Source organism: Anarhichas minor, unplaced genomic scaffold, assembly GCF_050575085.1.
Source record: "Anarhichas minor isolate MPS153535 unplaced genomic scaffold, ASM5057508v1 ptg000023l, whole genome shotgun sequence".
In the NCBI taxonomy this organism is placed as follows: Eukaryota; Metazoa; Chordata; class Actinopteri; order Perciformes; family Anarhichadidae; genus Anarhichas; species Anarhichas minor.
The window spans coordinates 3,425,696-3,445,594 of record NW_027466469.1 but is presented as its reverse complement, the minus strand read 5'-3'; the positions used below and the strand labels follow the sequence as shown (position 1 = coordinate 3,445,594).

At 40.6% G+C, this 19,899-nt stretch overlaps 3 protein-coding genes across 3 annotated transcripts; 2 read left to right on the top strand and 1 right to left on the bottom strand.

Moving 5' to 3' along the window:
* The first annotated feature begins 6,440 nt into the window (after nucleotides 1-6,440).
* On the top strand, nucleotides 6,441-12,307 carry acot8 (acyl-CoA thioesterase 8). Its single transcript, XM_076096917.1, has 6 exons — nucleotides 6,441-6,646; nucleotides 7,489-7,625; nucleotides 7,798-8,023; nucleotides 9,594-9,751; nucleotides 10,506-10,697; nucleotides 12,021-12,307. Exons 1-6 carry the CDS (start codon nucleotides 6,492-6,494, stop codon nucleotides 12,137-12,139), a joined length of 987 nt encoding a protein of 328 aa, XP_075953032.1. The 5' UTR covers nucleotides 6,441-6,491; the 3' UTR covers nucleotides 12,140-12,307.
* Nucleotides 12,308-14,199: 1,892 nt separating this feature from the next.
* On the top strand, nucleotides 14,200-19,385 carry ift52 (intraflagellar transport 52 homolog (Chlamydomonas)). Its single transcript, XM_076096974.1, has 14 exons — nucleotides 14,200-14,332; nucleotides 14,633-14,801; nucleotides 14,942-15,029; nucleotides 15,202-15,331; nucleotides 15,448-15,523; nucleotides 15,702-15,773; nucleotides 15,857-15,983; nucleotides 16,075-16,158; nucleotides 16,284-16,352; nucleotides 16,432-16,586; nucleotides 16,685-16,772; nucleotides 17,238-17,346; nucleotides 17,925-18,070; nucleotides 18,158-19,385. The coding sequence occupies exons 2-14, from the start codon at nucleotides 14,683-14,685 to the stop codon at nucleotides 18,197-18,199; spliced, it is 1,305 nt and encodes a 434-aa protein (XP_075953089.1). The 5' UTR covers nucleotides 14,200-14,332; nucleotides 14,633-14,682; the 3' UTR covers nucleotides 18,200-19,385.
* LOC142955459 (uncharacterized) lies at nucleotides 16,922-19,843 on the bottom strand. Its single transcript, XM_076096975.1, has 2 exons — nucleotides 19,172-19,843; nucleotides 16,922-19,077 (listed from the first exon to the last, which is right to left on the bottom strand). Exons 1-2 carry the CDS (start codon nucleotides 19,194-19,196, stop codon nucleotides 18,590-18,592), a joined length of 513 nt encoding a protein of 170 aa, XP_075953090.1. The 5' UTR covers nucleotides 19,197-19,843; the 3' UTR covers nucleotides 16,922-18,589.
* Nucleotides 19,844-19,899: the final 56 nt, after the last annotated feature.

Sequence of the window (19,899 nt, the reverse complement as noted above, 5' to 3'; positions counted from 1 at the left end):
TTGCCACTCTGAACCAATAAAATCATATAATATAACTACATTTTGGGCTTTAAATGTGTATGCCAAGTTTGCTTATGTTTCAAGCATTTCTAGCCTCTCAAAAACACCTTAATGTTTCATGGTGAAGAATGCGTCGCCACGGCAACAGATTTTCACGAAACAAGCTTTGAGTAACTTTTCATCACAAAGGTCTTTATACTGTACCGACCAAATTTGAAGTTGATCTGATTATTTCCCTAGGAGTAGTTCGTTAAAGTGCAGCGCCTGGAAATGACAAAAATGACACTAAAAATTCATAGAAAATTCAAAATGGCTGACTTCCATTTGGGTTTAGAGCATGACCCCAAGAGACTTTTATTTAAGTCCATATGTGATACATATTCCTACCAAATTTCATACATCTAGGTCAAACATACTGCGAGGGCTGCTTCGTCGAAATTTTGTAGGGGGTGCTATTGAGCCGATTTGCCACTCTGAACCAATAAAATCATATTTTAGAACTACATTTCGGGCTTTTAATCTGCTTGCCAAGTTTGCTTATGTTCCGAGCATATTTAGTCTCTCAAAATTACCTTCGTTGTTAACGGCGAAGACTGCATCGCCACGGCAACGGCGTTCGACGAAACATCAAAAGCTTCATGAACTGGCATTATGAACTTCTTATATTTGTGTGGAACTAATTTGATTTACCTACTAAGAGAAACAAGCCAAAGTATAAAGACTTTAACTTCCTGTTACCAGTAGGTGGCGCTATGACTGATTCAAAATTGGCCTGCAGATGTCTTCAGGCCTGGAGTCTAATCAAACATGTGAAATCTGGTAAATATCTGATGATGTGGAGTCGAGTTACATCAGTTTATTCGTTCATGGCGAAGGATCGAAATTCGCCGAACCGCCACGTCGCCGCCCTTCAACAACTTCTTACAATTTTCACAATGAAGCATTATCAAGGTCTTAAGGCTTTTCTGACAACATTTTAGAGGGATTTGATTAATCTGTGAGGAGCAGGATGTCAAAGTACAAAACGTACAACTTCCAGTTGCCGGTGGCACTATTACTATGATTCGATATTGTCATATAGATGTGTTCCGGGTCAGGATGTTATGACATAAGAGAGATTTGGAGCAGATTAGACAATGTACGGCCGAGTTACAACAACTTCCTCTTTCATGGCGAATGGTGTTTTTTTGACGCCACGGACACATAGTTCGATAACTTTTTGATCTTTGAGTAACTTTTCACTGCCAAGGTCTCAAGAGCATACTGACGAAATCTGAAGTCGATCGGGTTAAATCTCTAGGAGGAGTTCGTTAAAGTACGACGCCTTGAAACGGTCCAAAAACGTCATAAAAGTCAAAATGGCCAACTTCCTGTTTGGTTTAGAGAAAAATTCCAAGAGGATTTTTTGTACGTCGACATACCTACCAAATTTCATACAGCTAGGTGAAATCCGGTGTTGGGGCTACCCAATAGGGGGCACTATCGAGCCAATATTTCATACTGCAGCTGGACACCCCAATCAGACTGCAATTTTCGCAAATTCTGGCTTGCGTGCCAAATTTCACAAAATTCCCAGTATCCCAAGCACCTCCTTTTTGCGACGAAACACGTAAAAATAATAATAAACAATCGAATAACAATAGGTCCTCCGCTCCGACTACGTTGGTGCTCAGGCCCTAATAACTTTACTTAGATTATTTATGGGGCCACTATGAGGCAGCAGAACAAGCTGTAAACACAACATGGACATGCAGCCTGATGGGTCCTTTTCACAGCAGCCATTTTGACACAGGTCAAAATAAAATAAATTGTGGGCCCATTCTTTCTGGTGTGTCACAGTCATTCCAGTGAGCCAGCATCCACAATACCAGGGCCATGGCCCACCTAAATGAAACAGGGCCGTAATCAATGTTAGCAATTGTACCTGGGTTTACCCTGCAATGACATGTCAAAATGGCTGCTGTGAGAAGAGCGCATCATTGCTAACTTTTTCTGTCTGCTCTTTGGTGCTGGGCAGGTAGTGTACAGTGTGTTGATCAGAGCTTTGCCACTGAAAACGAATTCTCTGTGGCTTCCATACTCTCTGCAACTCCCTTCACATTACAAGAAATGATTTGATCCATTGTGAATATAAAACATCAATGAGTGCAGCTTGATGTAAAGAAGAATTTAAGCTTAAACCTGATGATACATCAATTACTTTACCTGTCCATCCTGTTAATGTCTGAATTAGCAGGAGCAACAGCATTCCACAAGTCCCCCTCATCATGGGCCACATACAGGAGATAGGACAAAAGAGGCACTTTGACAAACTGCATCAAAGCTGACTCTTCTGGCTTGCTAAATGATTGACTCCAATCCTAACACAGGGTACATCCCAAGTCTCTTTATATGCCCTTTTCACAGCAGCCAATCTGACACATAATTGCAGGGTAAACACAGGTGTGATTGATCAAACTGATGAAGGTCCCATTCTATTTAGTTTCAAATTCATTCCAGTGAGCCAGCATGCACAATACCAGGGCCCCAGCCACCTAAATGGAACAGAGCCATTTAAAAAAAATCACACCTTTGTTCACCCTGCAATTACATGTCAAAATGGCGGCAGTGAAAAGGGCCTATTGCATCCACATTTCCCTCACATGCGGCTTTTCCTCGCGTCTGGGAGTACAGCCCAAGGAGGAAACCATGCGAGGAGAGAGGAAACGAGGAAATATGTTTTAAGATACATGAGACTTCCTTTCCTCAGTTGCGTCACGTGAAGCGACGTCTGTTTCTGATGACGGCTCTGATCACAGCTGGATCAGCTGTCAGTCGGCTTTAACAGCTGGAGAGACTTTAGAAAACTTTGTGTCCGTTTACGTGATCACTGTACTTCAGGGGTCTTCAATGTTTTTTCAGGCCAAGGACCCCCAAACTGATAGAGAGATGGAGCAGGGACCCCCGACTATATATATTATATAAAATTGTGTTTTATATTAAACTGGGCCTAGTGCCATGTATAAACATACCTCTTTATTGTTAAGCTAAGCTATTCAAATAATACACAGGTTCATATATTCATGTGTTTATTTCAAACATGTGCGAGGTACAGTGAGTAGGGTGGCCGTGCCACTGCCATTTATAAACATACCTTGTCAGCTGGTACCAATGCCAATATCAACATTGTCTGTCAATTGCATGATAATCATGCATACAAGCTATTGAAATTGACGTTTTTATTTCAAACATAAATGTGGAAATGAATATTGAGTGATGGCCTATTAGTGCTACTGCCATGCATAAACATACCTGTTATCTTTCATACAATACTGAACTATTAAAATAATGGACACATTCATGTTTGGAAAAGAAAAAAAAAGAAAAAAATTAAATTGTCTAATCAACCAAATATTTTGCGGACCCCCTGTTGAAGACCTCTGCTTTACTTAATAATAGTAACTGATAATACTAATAACTAATAAATACACAGTTATCATCGCTGTCAAAGTGTTTTCTCATTGTTTTCTGTTACCTATTTAACAAACTGTGTCCTGCTGATAAGTGCAGGATCGATTTCTACCGGTGGAATGCATTTTTCACATTTATGAATTATTTGCGTCTGTATATTTTGAAATTGTGATTGTGACGTCATTATTATATAATCCAGAATTATGATTATGGTTTCTCTTAAATGATATAACTCATCAAACCAGAAACTCTGGAATTATCAGCCTCACCTGACTGAATGAAATGATAATAAATTATGTAAAACGTGTGTCTCTCAGCTCTCTCTCTCTCTCTCTCTCTCTCTATATATATATATATATATATATATATATATATATATATTATATTTATATAATATATATATATATATAAAGGGTTTAGTTTATCCAGCTCGCTCTGACTTTATTTGTATCCATAATCAAAGTTATTGAGGGAAATATCAGATCATGAAAAAAAGTTGTTTGTGGTTCTTTTGTTGTTCAGTTTACACTGAACATATATTTAAAACAAATGGTGAATCAGAAAACTAATCAAATATAAAGCTAGAGTTTAATCTGATCTGTCTTCACTGTTTACATGTTGAAAAAAATCTCATCAATCCGATCGGCTGCAGCGTCCAATCACATATCTGATGAACAATGAGGGGGCGTGTCGGCCGTTAAAACACTTCCTGGAAGGCTGTTCTCGTGCATCCTCGCTCATGGCTCCTTGGAGATCCCTCCTCCCTCCTCCCTCCTCGCTCCTCCGAGCTAAATAAGAGCTTTGGGACGGCCGTCAATATGGCGGCACAGAACAACTTCCGGTTCAAGCGAGGAGCGAGGAGATGACAATTAAGAGACTTGGGATGTACCCTGAGTCCCTCCCACCAGGGATGCATGGAGAGACGCAAATAAACCATGGGTACATCCCAAGTCTCTTAATTGTCATTTCCTCGATCCTCGCTTGAACCGGAAGCTCCGCCATGCATGCAGCCGTAACTGGACACTCAAAATAGAATGCAGTTTGCTGCAGAGGAATGCAAAATCGGCCGTGGACAAACAGAGAGATGCTACACACAGACGCACATGCTGCACCGATCGCATGATCATCCTGGCGGAGATAACAGGAAGCCAAGTGGACGTATTGGAAATACTCAATATGCCTTCACTGTAACAATGGTGTGCCTCAAGGATCAATACTGGGTCCTATTTTGTTTAGCTTGTATATCAATGACCTGCCTTTATTCTGCCAATCTGTCAACAAACAAATGTATGTTGATGACAGTTCTTTATACACACATGCAAAAACCGAAAAGCTGCAAACAAACAAACTGCAACCATGGACCAAGTTTGTTAAGAAGAAGAGCTCAAGGTGGTGTCTGATTTTAAATACCATTCTGTTGAATCTGTTTAGATCTGTTTAAAAAGCATGTCAATAAGATGGCCAGAGCTATCAAATTCAACCTGGCTAATTTTAGGCATATGAGACAATACCTAGACAATGGCAGCCAGCCTCTTTCTGCATGCTATCATCTTCTCCCACATAACACATTGTTTTAACTGGTCACAAGCAAGCATGACTACTCAGAAACCAATCAAATCCCTTTACAAACAAAAAACACTTGACTGTATGGCCAATAGCTATCACCAATGCCAATGTTTTTTAAAAAGAACAGTTTTAACATTTTGCAGATGCTTGCCTCATCTTTAAGGTTTTACATGTGTCACGAATTCCCCTTCATATTAGTTTGTTTTCATCCTGTCTGCTTGTTTTATTAACTCTCCTGTCATTTCAGATCCTACCATTCACACCCGATCATCGCTCATTCCCCTCACCTGGTCCTCCACACCCATCTCACCTGCAGCCCATTCCCTCATTAGACCTCACTATTTAGGTCCCCTCACTTGCACTTGTTCCCTGCCAGATTGTCTTGTGTGTTATTGCCAAGTTCTCCAGCGTACCTTTATATTGTTCGTGATCTGCCTGTTCCGACCCTGTCTGCCTGTTTTCGACCTTGGATTTTTGCTTGCCCCTTATTGGATTTGTTCGCTTGTTTGACTGACCTCCCGGTTTTGACCCTGCCTGAACTCAAGTAAAAGAACTGAACTTGTATTCTTGTCTCCGAGTTGTGCTTTTGGGTTCAAGTACCTGTAATCCTTACAACATGAGCTTGCACCTTCCACACTGACTCAGTTCTCAATGCGCAAGGATAGCACCGGCAGGGTCACCTGCCAGAGGGGGCTGTGTTGTACAAAACAGGTGGAACAAGTTTGGCCAAACATTCTTCTCAGTCAGAGCCACTCACAACTGGAAAAATGTATAAAGAGATTGAATTTAGTGAGAGCCCTGATTTCCTATAACATAAGCTGAAGAGATGGCTTAAAGCAAACCTAACCGGCAATCGTACTACCTTTCCTCTACTGTTACACGTATTATTTTTATATACTTTTACTTTTGTAATATATTGATGTATTATATTGTACTGTGTTGTATTGCATTGTATATTGTATTGTATCATACTGTTGTATTGTGCTTGCCACTCATTTGTAATAACTTGCCTAGGGACATATGAAAATAAGCTCAGTAGTTTAACTTGATACAGGCAAAGGTGACTACTGTGTGCAAAAGGAAACAGTACATGCTATTGTACTGCCAGAAATATGAGGGGGGGAAACCGGCAGCTAATTGAAAACCTCAGTAAATTAAAAATACATTTTGATCTAATTGATATTCTGCAAGAAGTATGTGTTATTGAATACTAATTCAGTGTAAGTATTCAGTATTATTATTTCTTTAAATGATGCAAGTACCATGCGGTAGTGCACCTTTCACTGGATGCCATCCGCCATAAAACAAAAAAGAAGAAGAAGAAGAAGAAGAAAGAAGACGTCCCGATCCACACTCCATACCAGTTGGTGGCGGTAATGCACCTCAATATTTGCCAACCGCCAATAAACCCCAATGAAGAAGAAGAAACCCCCAACCCCCGAAGAAGAAGAAGAAGAAGAAAAAGAAGTGGAAATATGGCGGAGAGGGAAGCAGGTGATAGCGAACCGACCACGAAATCACCTGAAGATGAGAGCTCGGAGTCTAATCCGTTTCAGCATGCCCAGAACCTCAAACGCGTCCTGGTCACCAGCGTTTTAAACCTGGAAGAGCTCGACGTAGACCTGTACAGGTAAGCTGGGGGCAGTTTGTCACTTTACCTAAATGGCGACAGTTGCAAAATGAATTCTGAATTACCACGACTCACTTGACGTTACTTGAGAATACCCTTCAACTCGTATGTGTTTAAAAAAAGCTCCAATATGTCTGATTTAATAATACGTAGGCTCTCGAAAACCAAACTAATATGGATGCCCCATAAGAACCAACTGCCGTCGTTTAATGCAATTGAACCCCAATTCACTGGCGTTATATTGCCAAAGCACAGTGTTACATTCAATATAAAACAATGACGGGGGCAATTCTACAAGTGTACTCCTTACTTTTGTATTTTTAGTGTATTTTGTGGGAAATAGTTCCGTAAAATGGAGATTTCTCCACTACCTCTGCTGTTTACCCAGTATGGTCAAGAACACAATAAAAAAAGAAAAACCTTTTTAGAAGCTGAAAGTCAGCACTTGCATCGAATGAGTCCTTTTCAAAACCAGAATATGTCTATCCAGTTACTTACACCCACACTGGAAGCATGCAAAGGTTATAATGTAATTAGTTTACACTCCCATGGGCATGCTCAAGGGGGAGAGAATATTGGAAAGCACCCATCAACACAATATCAATAAATACAATGTAGCTATACAACGACACCAGGGTTCAAAGGTTACATCTTTGAATGACACCTCGTTGGTACAGTGTCTATGGGCAGTAATTCAATTCACAAAGACAGGATGCATTGTATGGCTTTTGTATATGATGGTGATGCATTGGGCAAATACGTTGCTCCCTCTCACCGTCGGCCCTACCTCTAGTGAGGCTCCAGTACATATATTTAAATTGGTTCTCTATGTTTTCCCCCAGAGGGACACACCACTGGGTGCCCCGCAGTCAGCGTTTGTTTGGGGGTCAAATAGTGGGTCAGGCCCTCGTAGCCGCCGCCAAATCTGTCGGCGATAATCTCTATGCCCATTCTATCCACTGCTACTTCGTACGGGCAGGTAAGACGTGGCGTCATTTTACAGGTGCTGGCCTCAAAAGGGGGTTCATAGTTGATTCAGATCTATGATTGAATGAATGAAACTACAGAAGGCTTGTGTCTCATCATAATCAATGAAATGATCTGGTAAATTGGCCGCAGTCAGTCCCAGTCACCGTTATTTTTTTTTTCAGGGGATCCTAAGGTTCCCGTGCTGTACCAGGTGGACCGCACGAGAGACGGTCGCAGTCTCGCAGTGCGCTCTGTGAAGGCCATCCAGCACGGGCAGCCTATACTTACATGCCAGGCCTCCTTCCACACACTGGAGCCGAGTCCCATACAGCACCAGTTCACCATGCCGGTGGTCCCGCAGCCCGAAGACCTCCTCACGGTCGAGGAGCTCATTCACCTTTATCTCAGGTAAAGCTGCTGAGATTACGCAATTCATCGATGAGTCGGACGGCAGAAAATGCATTAAACTGTTTTATGTTATCGGTTAATTTGCCTCTCGAATGTGAAGATTTGCCGGATTTCTTTGTCATGTGTGATCATGAACTGAATACAATGACTTGAGATGATAATGATCGATAATGGAAATACTCTTTAGCTGCAGCCGTGATCTCGGGTAGATTCAATTTCTTTTATTAGTTACAAAGCAACGTGAACAAGGGACTTGAATAGACACAAACATACTTGCACAACAAGGCCTACATGTCATTTGTATACTCAGTGGGTTAGATTAGAGGGCAGCGTTAGGAGTTAGTACATCTCACTAACCTATAAACACGGGGCACTTACACGTGTGTACAGTTGCACTCAAAACCCCCATACAATTAAGATTATATATATATATATATATATATATATATATATATATATATATATATATATATATATATATATATATATATATATATATATATATATATATATATATATATATATATATATATATATATATATATATATATATAAATAAATAAATAAATAATCAGTACTCATTGAAACCACTTGTAGTATTAGTTGTGTTGAGCTATTTATATTGTACTTGTTTGTACATTTTGCCAATAAACCTCATTTGCAATGTGGGTTGAATCATTTTGAGTGCAACTGTATATTTGTTAAATAGTCAGTTTAAACAAATGAGATCTTAATTCTGGTGGTTTCATCATGCAGTTAGTTTTCTATTTATTCCTGCAGAGGTTTTATGATTTCTACCATCACCCCAATAAAGTCGAGTTGGATTGAAGACTCTAAAACTTCTCTGTGCTCTAGTGCCATCTGGTGGCTTTGGCTGGAGGGCAGTTCACTTGCTATCACTTTCCTCGTTGGATAATCTCATACATGTGAATGATGGATTGACTCCATTTATTAAAAATAATTAAAATTATCTTTTGTTGTTAATTATACTCGGGGCATGACATTTCTCAGGCTTCTCCTGACGTAAAATAAATACCGTAAATAAAAACTTGTGTGTGTGGATTCAAAGTTGTCTTTTCTCTGTTTATTTGCTTGCAAGGGAAGAGTATACAACAGAGTACGTGTTCAGCAGTCTGTGGTAAAAACTTCAAAATATGTGACACACAGGCTCCTTTATTTATACACCAACAAGTTAGATTCAAAGTGCAGCACTCACGAGGGCTTGTCTGTTGTATCCAGCTGACTTATTTTTGCTACTTTTTCAGTAGCCATTTTTCTTTGTGTGTGTGTGTGTGTGTGTGTGTGTGTGTGTGTGTGTGTGTGTGTGTGTGTGTGTGTGTGTGTGTGTGTGTGTGTGTGTGTGTGTGTGTGTGTGTGTGTGTGTGTGTGTGTGTGTGTGTGTGTGTGTGTGTGTGTGTGTGTGTGTGTGTGTGTGTGTGTGTGTGTGTGTGTGTGTGAGAAAAAAAAATAAATAATATCTAAGATTAAGAGCAGCTCCATCAACAGCAAACGCGTGTTTGTTGTTATAGTTGGTGATCCTGATCTGTATTTCCCCTCTACTGGTCCACAGTGAACCAGACCTAGAGGAGACATCGAAGCAAGGCCTGAACAAACTGCTGGCTAATGAGGTCCCCATAGAGATGAAGCCAGTCAACCCATCGCACTCTTACAGACGCACTGCAAGTGAGCCGAAGAAGCTGTTCTGGGTGCGCGCACGAGGGCATATCGGTAAAGTGGATGAAATGCACATTTGCATTGTTGACATTGCGAGTGTTTAATAGCATTTATGCTACACTGAGTAATAGAAAGGTATTCTCCTTTACTTTGCCTCTTGACTTTAAATGTGCCTTTGGGGGGCGATGAATGACTAAAGCAGCCAAATTAGGATACAGCATACAAAACAATGACATATACTGAGCATATACAAATGGAGGCCTTGACTGTTTTTGGCTCTCCTCTTTTGTCTGCTTCAAATCCAAAATTGTCGTTGAGAGCAACTGTGCCATGTCTCATTATCAACCCCCAAAATAAACATCAATTTACTAATAAACAAACGCAACGTGCACATACCGCTTCCACTGAAATTTGATCTCCGTATTGCTCGGCAGTAAATTGCTAACGGACACTTATATAAACAAACACAATATTACGTTGATTAGTCAAATAGATTTTGCCGGTTTACAGCAAAATCAAACCGGTTTAAGCTTGTAAGTAGTCGCAACTCTGCCGCACTGGACTCAAGCTGGACTTTTTGTTGTTCGTGCGTTACCTTTTTGTGTAATGTTGTTGTAATGGTTTGTGGTGTCTGCACCAAAACAATTACCACCAACTATGTTGCATGACAATAATCCAGTATCTTGCTTTAACATTTAGAAGCTAATAATGTCCACACTAGGCAAATGATATTGTAATCGCTAAGAGATTGACTGAAAATGTATACTACTACCTAATCAGTGTTTTATTTGTGTGTGTATGTATGCAGGCGAAGGCAACATGAAGCTGCATTGCTGCGTTGCTGCCTATGTGTCCGACTTTGCGTTCCTGGGCACGGCGATGCTGCCCTATCCCAACTACAGGGCCCAATTCTCGGCCTCCCTGGACCACGCCATGTGGTTCCACAGCACTTTCCGCACCGACGAGTGGATGTTGTACGAGTGCGAGAGCCCTTGGGCAGGTCGGTGTGTCGTTCACTTCCCTATCTGCTGTACTCCGTTTGTTATGTCTGGAGATCCACCACAGGGTCTTAATGACCTGGTGCTTTCCTCACCCTGAACTCTTAAGATCTAGGTTCTGCTTGATTTTGCCTGTTTGTTTTTAAACCAGAAGGGTTCGTTGATATTGAGAAGATGACAGCTGAACCTGACGCAGACACTAGTGGCTCCGTTAGCTCTTTCATAAACAAACATGATTGTTAATGAAGTTGTTTATTAATGCAACATAAGCTGGAGTGCCATCCCGCCATCGGCACAGGTTGCTGGTGTAGGTTACTTTTTAATTTGCATAGAATCAAACCCATTGAAGCTCGTACGCCGAACCGAAGCAGCCACAGGGGACTACAGTGGAAACCTGGGACAATCGCTACACCCCACGTTATGGAGGTCACACTTGCTACATACAGTATATGCACATGTAGTTATACTGTTTGTGTTTACAGTGTTTTAGTTGTTGGTCTGCAGAGGCTTTCACAGTACTCTGTTGCACATGTTTGTGCCGATTGGCAGAAGGATCGTATTTTGACACTTTTTTTTTCCTACGTCGATGTTCGGGCAGTTTTAACTAACTTCCTATCAGAGCTAAGATGTTATTTAATTAATCTCTAGACTCTGCACCCAACTGCTCAATTTAACGATGCTTCTGGAGGAGCAGCATGTCCGCCTGCCGAGTCCCGTTTACCGGGACGAGTGGACTTTAAATCCTTAATGACACCAGTTCGCTGTCTCTTTCACACAGAGGGAAAAAATATGATTTGTGTTATTGTGGATGCTAATTATGGTTGTGTTGGATTAGCTTATTAATTCAGGTGCGTGCCTTGCTGTGGCAAGCGGGAGGGTTTTTGACCGCAGTGAAAATTTTTCGAATGTAGTTGGAAGCAGACTGTTTCGTTAGATACAGATTGTGGAAATAAACCCTGTGTGTGTTTGAGAGAGTGGCAGAGAGGGAAGAACGTTTCTTTAAGTTATTGATTATCATTTGAACTATTCAATACAGCCCTAGTAATGCATATGATTTTCAATGTGATATTAAAGATACGGTAAACATGTTAAACGGAACACCACGCTGTGATATTGTGGAACCAAGCACAGAAAAACATTGTTTAAACAGTAGAGACATTGCTATATAATATTGTTTTTAATGTTACAGTATTTTAAGTAAAATGTCTTTTTAAAATGTTTCACTTTTCAAATTGGATTACACTTTGGTTAGGTCTAAATAGCTGTATTTGTACATTGGGCATTCTACATGAAGTCCAGCGTGTGGTTTGTGTTGTGTCCTGCAGGGGGCAGCAGAGTACTGGTTCACGGCCGACTGTGGAGGAGAGACGGGGTGCTGGCTGCCTCGTGTTCACAGGAGGGTCTCATGAGAGTGACACCAGTCACACAGCCCAGCAAACTTTAAGCACTTTCATGCTTCACATTCTTATATTTTTGTAATTCTAATCGTATAAATATTATTTTAAACTAATGTTCAGAATGTTTAATTTATAACAAATGCTTATTTTATTAACATGCTAAAATCTAAAAAATAATTCTCCAATCAATAAAGATTAAAAAGGTTTTTAATGGATGAATGCTTGTCATTTGTTAGACGAGAAGTGTTTCTCATAAAAAAAATGATCCCAAAGTTTAATCGTTCTTTAATCAAACAACTTCAAGATGAAATTCTACTGTAACGACTTCGCTGTAACTTTTGAACTGCCGTCGTTCTAAAAGTTCAAACACTTTTTTTTGAATGATCTAAAAGTTCCTCAAAGTAGAAACTTGGATGGCACAACATTTGTATGCCTGCCTGCACATGCAACTATACCGGCAGCTGTCCCCTCCTCCAGTGTGTTTCCCCCCCCCCCCTAATTGCCTGTAAAGATCTGCCTGCTAAAGAGAAGAAAGCAAGTTGATGCAATGTAGAGAGGACCGCGAAGGAACGGCCTGATCCACCAGTATTGAGTGAAAAAAACTTAAATTATTGTGGAGGACAGTCACAACCTGATCCACCAATGGGAAATGAAAAAGTGCAATCATCGGAGAGTAAGAAAGCCTGGAAAATGTACAGACTGATCCTCCAGGAGAGACTTCTAAAGAGGAAAAGATTGTGGAGCAGGACAGGATGACACTGTACAGATTGTTCCTTCTGCAATAGTACCTTGAAGTCCAATCACTACATATGTTTTTTTGACGAGGTGGCAGATTTGAAGTGCATAATGCTTGAAGACAAAATGTTAGCCAAGAACTTCTGGACTGTATTGTACAGTATTCTGAGGGCCTGTAGGGTTTCCCTCACACGGCTACAGATGAAATGAGGATATCATATTGGATATTACATGTAAAGATGGGTCTTTGGCTCTTTGGTCCCTTCCAGGTCTCGATCCGGATCAGCCTCCCAGGATTCACCATTTCTATTACAATGTACCGAACAAAACGAGAATTACAAAATGACAGGCCACGTCCCAGGTCTGGGTTCGATGTAGTTGAGATGTTAACAGATTCAAATTGATTTTCTTTTATTTCCTTTTCGAACTGCTTGATGAAATCTACATTTTCTTGAAAAAAAACATATATATATATATATATATATATATATATATATATATATATATATATATATATATATATATATATATATATATATATATATATATATATATATATATATATATATATATATATATATATATATATATATATATATATATATATATATATATATATATATATATATATATATATATAATTTTTTTTTTTTTTTTTTTTTTTCTGTGAAGTGATTATCATTAAAACTATTATAGGGGATCATTAAAGCTGTGGTGACTCTTTGGATTTATCTCAGTATATTTCCTGTTTTCATAAAGTCTAATTGCATTCTATCATTTTAGTTCAGCAGCTGACGAGGGCAGAGGATGCTTCATTTTCTGATAACATCATTAATCCAAATAGCATGTTCTATTTTAATATCCTTGATCTCCCTCCAGGGGGGAATGCCAATTTGAAGATATCTGCAACATTTTTTTTCAAACATATTGGAATAAAGTAACATAAATTCTAAGGAAAGCCTGCCTCTTTTTTGTCATGAATATGAGCACTATTCACAGCACACAGTGCCACGTGTTGTTTCACCTAACATGATCTCCTTCAGGAGAAAGTAGAGACTTCCTGTTGACCAGGGAAAACACTGATCATTTCATACATCTACCACAATAACGTGTCTACGGAGACTATAATACTGTATAGCAAACAAGTAAGAATAGTATGTATCCCTAAACCTTGTGTGTCATTTGTAGATGAAAAAACGGGGGAATCGCCCTTTTCGTTCCGTCAACATACCCGTAATAACTTAATCGTACGCAACAATATCGATTCTTACGTGCGTTGATTTGTTTTTTCCCTCCCTACTTCTTGGTTGTTATGTGGTTAGCGCCCTTGGTTACCACTTTCCTCCCATCATGCATCACTGCTAGCAGAGCTCGTGAGGTAACTTGGGCAACGGCAACCTTTCAATACAAGATAGCAGCTTTGCGGGTGTAAATGAATGTTATAGGTGGATAACAAAAGATAGAAAATATACACATTAATAGCAAACGTCGAATGCTAACGTACGGTAAGAATGCCTAGCTATTATCTAGCTGCATGGCTAACATAACGTAGCATAGAACGGGCTAGCTATGCTACCAATGTTTGCTAACAGGATGCTAGTTTCAAAACAAATGACGCTTATCGTTAATTCACTTCAGTGACCAACTGACGTTAGTACAACTTTTAATAAAGACCAAGTATTCACGTTTGAACATGCGTCCTAACGCTATGCATAGTTAGGTAAAATAGTTATAACGCTTTGGTATTGGGGACAGCTCATACTTAATTAAATTGGATCTAACTTGGAGCTACAACCCGTTTCTAGGTGTGTGGTTGCAAATGAGAGTCAGCGTTGGTGAGTGACTTTAATCAAGGATGGAGAAGGAAGCGCACAACACTGTCGTCTTCAATGTTTCGAAGAGAGAGCTGTTTACGTCGAATAATGGCTACAAATCCATGCAGAAAAGACTAAGAGCTCAATGGAAAATACAAAGGTAGGGTGTTTGCAGTGTAACACTAACAGTCTCTGCTGACTAGGGCGCTGTGCTTCGGATTAGACAACATTTGCCATAGTATTGCATTCATGTTGAGAAAAGCGCCCCAGTTGCAAAAACAAATGCTCCCTCTCCCCTAGTATGAAGGAAGAGCTGTCTTTGGAGAAGATGAAGGGAGTCAAGTTGTGGATAACCGCAGGACCAAGGGAGAAGTTCACAGCTTCAGAGGTGATGTATTGTGAAAAAGAACCAAAGCATGTTTTGTTAATTCCCACAGAACAGCACTTGGCATGGGAGATAGTGCAAAGCTTACCAGCCGCATATAAATCAACTTCTACTGTGCTACTTTTAGCTTCTGCACACACAAGCAGGTTTTCACGGTATTGTCTTTCATTTTCAGCTGGAGGTGCTGAAGCAGTACCTGGACGGAGGAGGAAATGTCCTGGTCATGCTCGGGGAAGGAGGAGAAATGAAGTACGACACCAATATCAACTTTCTCCTGGAGGAGTTTGGCGTAATGGTCAACAATGGTGCGCATTTAAATTTGTATGGAATGAGAGCGGGTATCATCTGTGCAGTTAAAGGTATTTTTCTAACAAAACGGTTCTGTGGTGTCTTGTTTCTTTCCTCTGCATCCCTTTTACAGATGCTGTTGTTAGGAATGTGTATTACAAATACTTCCACCCAAAGGAGGCACTGGTGTCCAATGGTGTATTGAACAGGTTTGTCATCACAGCATGTTTTTCTCACACAAACACCCATTTTATACTGCATATTCCGATAAATCCCAGACTATTTGTAGCCTGTGTGTGTATCAGAATTCAGTTGTAATAATTGTGCTACTATTAAATAGAAGAGATTGAAAGCTGATGCACATTGTCTTGTCTTTTTCTTGTTTAGAGAGATAAGTCGGGCGGCTGGCAAAGTGGTGACAGGCATCATCGAAGATGAAAACGTTGGAAACAATGCACAGTAAATGCTTTACTTTCACATCTTTCACATCAGTGACCTGGAGGGTGTTTGAACTTAACGCCTTCCTGTCTTTATTTGTGCAGGGCTCTCACATTCGTGTACCCATACGGCGCCACACTGAGCGTGGTGAAGCCTGCTGTGGCCGTTCTTTCGACTGGCTCCGTCTGCTTCCCCCTCAACAGGCCAGTCCTGGCCTTCCACCAAGTAAAGGTCAGAGGCAATCTGTACTTTTCTCACACACACACACACACACACGTGTGCTCGTGAGATGATGTTGAAAGACGTCTTGTGTCCCATGCAGGAGGCTGGCAAACTGGTAGTGTTGGGTTCCTGCCACATGTTCAGTGACCAATACATAGACAAAGAAGAGAACAGTAAAATCATGGTGAGTCCAGTTGGAATTTAAAGATTTTTTTGTTTGTTTGTTTGTTTGTTCAACTAACACATCAGAAGAGTGTGCTGCTCTCCAGTGGAATTTGCCAGTGTTCAGTTGTACTTTCTTCGTTCCAGGATGTTGTGCTCCAGTGGCTCATGGCTGATAATATTCAGCTGAATCAGATTGATGCAGAAGACCCAGAGGTGAGGAGGTATACTCGACAGGAGAATTCCCCCCCCCCGTCTTTTTAAGTAGCCAACAATCCCATCTTGTGTCCCCTAGATCACAGATTACACCATGTTGCCGGACATAGGGTGTTTGTCGGAACAGCTCAGAGTGTGCTTACAGGAGGGCGACGAAAACCCCAGGGACTTCACCTCGCTCTTTGACATGTCTTTGTTCAATTTGTCAACCGACACTTTGCCCCAAGTCATCAGGTGAGAATGCAAGAGGAACAACCTGGAAGGCTATGCTTGCGTCACTGCTTTTTTTTCCCCCCCTTCATGGCTAAAAATACCCCAAATGTTTTCTGCAGTGCCTACGAGCAGCTTAATGTGAAAGACGAGCCACTTCAGCTGATAACGCCACAGTTTGAGACGCCTCTGCCTCAGCTCCAACCTGCTGTGAGTTTCAGTCCTGCATTCATGACCTCATGTTCTTCCATACATACAATTTATGTCATTTTTCGAGCAAGGGACTCCAACCTTTTTTCCTCTGAAAGCTCATTTGACAAAACGAAAGAGGCGAAGAACTACTCTACAGCACCAAGTTGTACATCACCAATAGCTGCTATCGTTTCGGTCTTACTTTTATGGTCCTTAAATAAGCTCTCAGGCAACGCAGTCATTGCCTCTATTATGATTCAGAGGCAAAGGGCTTTTTGTGTTCTGTTAATCTTGAAACCAGCGTAACTCGTTTAACTGTCAAATAATCATGGACAGAAATTTTAACAGTTTTACAAAGTGAATTAGCCAGTTTATGTACATATTCTTTGAACCTTTAGCGAGCTACTTGTAGCTGTTTTAGAGTCTTAGCTGAAATGTTAAGGCAACAGACATTTTTAACGTGGGTGTTGTCTCGTCCTTTAGGTCTTTCCACCTGCCTTAAGCGATCTGCCTCCTCCCATGCTGGACCTGTTCGACCTAGATGAAACATTCTCTTCGGAGAAAGTGCGCCTAGCACAGCTCACCAATAAATGTAAGTTCAGTACTTTAAGGGCTGTTAAAGGGATAGCGCTGATTCCATGAAATGGGGTTGTGTGAGGTAGGCTACTTATCCGTAGTCTGTGTACTACCCAGTTTGAAGAAACGAAGAGTAACATCACCAAAGCTAAGCAATGCGCGGCTGTGTGCAGCAGCAGAACGTATTTTAGACGGCTCAAAAACAGGACGACATTTCTGGTCTACTGCTACGACAGACTCAAACAGTTTTAAACACAAGAGTAAAACAAACTAACCAATGGAGGCAGCGGTAGACCAGCAACTCCCGTGTTCTGAGTGGTAAAAATGCTGTTTTCAAAAGGAGCATAGATAATGGCTTCAGGTGCCTGTCTGAACGGGTAGCGGCAAGGTAAAGCATTAGTCTAAATATAGCGTACACTTAATGTTTTCTTTTGGGTGGCTGAAATTAGTTTTTCTTACTAAGAGCGTGCCGACCGCCATTTACTGTAGATTATACACAGACTATTGATAAGTACCTCATCTAACCCGTTAGGTACCGTCTTTTTGATTAAATTTTAAATCTATTCTTTAAAAAAAAAAAAAAAAAAAAAAAAGGTACGGACGACGATCTGGAATTCTACGTGCGGAAATGTGGTGAAATTCTGGGGGTGACTCCAAAGCTGGATAAAGATCAGAGGGATGCCAAACACATCTTGGAACACATTTTCTTCCAGGTTGTAGAGTTCAAGAAACTCAATCAGGTGAGAACCTTAAGACTCTTTACGGAACAGATTATGCGTCGATGGCCTTATCTAAAATGACTCTTCTCTCTCCACCCCCCCTTGCAGGAGCACGATGCCGACACAGAGGAACCATTCACTCCGTTGTGATTGGATACAAGAAACATGTTAAAGATTTTCATCTCTCCTGCCGTCATACTGTGACATGACCAAGCAGATGGGACTATTCTTTCTTAGGAGGTGAAAGACTACAGCATCAACATGGGTACTGTAGTTTTAGGAACTGTATTTATTTTGTATATAATAGTTATATTGTATGTCGCATGAAAAACTACAATACACATGCAAATAAAGTTGACACTTTTATTTAAATCTTTCGCATTTTTTAAAAACATTTTGAAGGCATACAGCGCTCTGCATGAATCGTCACACAAGAATCCTGTAAAAAAACAACAAAAAAAACAGCTGAACACATCAGACGTCTTCCTTCCAAAGCTCCTCCATGCTAAGTGTGTGTTTAGAGGGACATTCTTGGCCACGTCAGGGAGAAGCTTCAGCTAGTGAATGTTGTGTGGACTGGGGTTTTGGACTCCATGTTGCCTCCAGAGCACTGGACTCCAGGCAGGGTTTGGGGCTGTTCTCAGATTTAATCAAAGACACATCCCATGACATTTCAGAGGCGGTGAGATCACCGTACGACCGGTCAAAACCAGCGGCTTTTTTTGGCTTTCCGAGGAGCACGTGAGGAGTGGAGGAATTTGCCTGTAAAGGCACGGCCAGGTGACAGTTGTGGGTCTCTTGAGTGTTCAAGTTGCGCATTGAAAACGCCGGAGAGGGAGAAATGGGGTCTGACGACAGGCAGAGCGAGGCCAGGATGGACAGCCTGGGGTCGGATCCATCAGCAGTCATGTCGTTGGACGCCCTCGACGTGGACAGCTGCTCCAGCAACAGAGCAGACGGCAAACTCTGTTCCCCCAAGAACTTCCTGTCCAGCTCCGACGGAGAAGCATACTCAAAGCTTTTCATATCTAGGAGGTAAAAATGTGAGATTTCACTCAATCTCGTCTTCTGATCGGACAAAAATCTATTTGTCTATCTTGAGAATGGAAGAAGTTTTCTTACCTTTCGTGACAAAAGCCTTCTCCATTGTTTCCTTGGGCCAGTGAGTGTCGACTGATCGCCAGCTGGTTTTAACCTGTTGAAGCTGCTTGTTAATTGATCCAGCTGGTGGCAAAGCAGGTCATCAGTCCGGAGGGAGGTGGGGTAGCATACAGCCTGGTGGAGGTCATGAACACTTTTTTTATTTATTAAATATGTAAATAAAATGTTATTGGAATTATGTAATTTTGTACATTTCCTGAGCATTTATTCCTTGTGGACACATGAGTGAAACAGCGCTCAAGATAAGAATAATTGACATTATCGATAAATGTATTGATTATTTTCTCCAATTGTTTAATTTGTCCATAGGTACTCTTTCAAAATTGCTTATTTCGAATGATCAGAGGTCCTAAACCTTTGAAACAACAGAGAGAGAAGCAGCACCTCTTCACATGTGAAGTTGTAAACAGGAATATTTAGTATTTTTGATTGGTAACTGATCGCCAATTCATTTTCAGTCGTTTGCCTAATTGTTTTAGCTCTAATTGAAATTATGGCAACATATTGAATACTGAGATTTATAAAACAATTATTATAATAAATATTACATTTAACTTTTTTCCCGCTATAAATAATTTTCCATTCTTTTCCAACATTTTGATAAAATGATTATAATGTAGTTTAAACATGACAATGTGCAGGTCTTGGTTCGTCACTAAATTGATAAAGTACACGTGGAAACAATATGA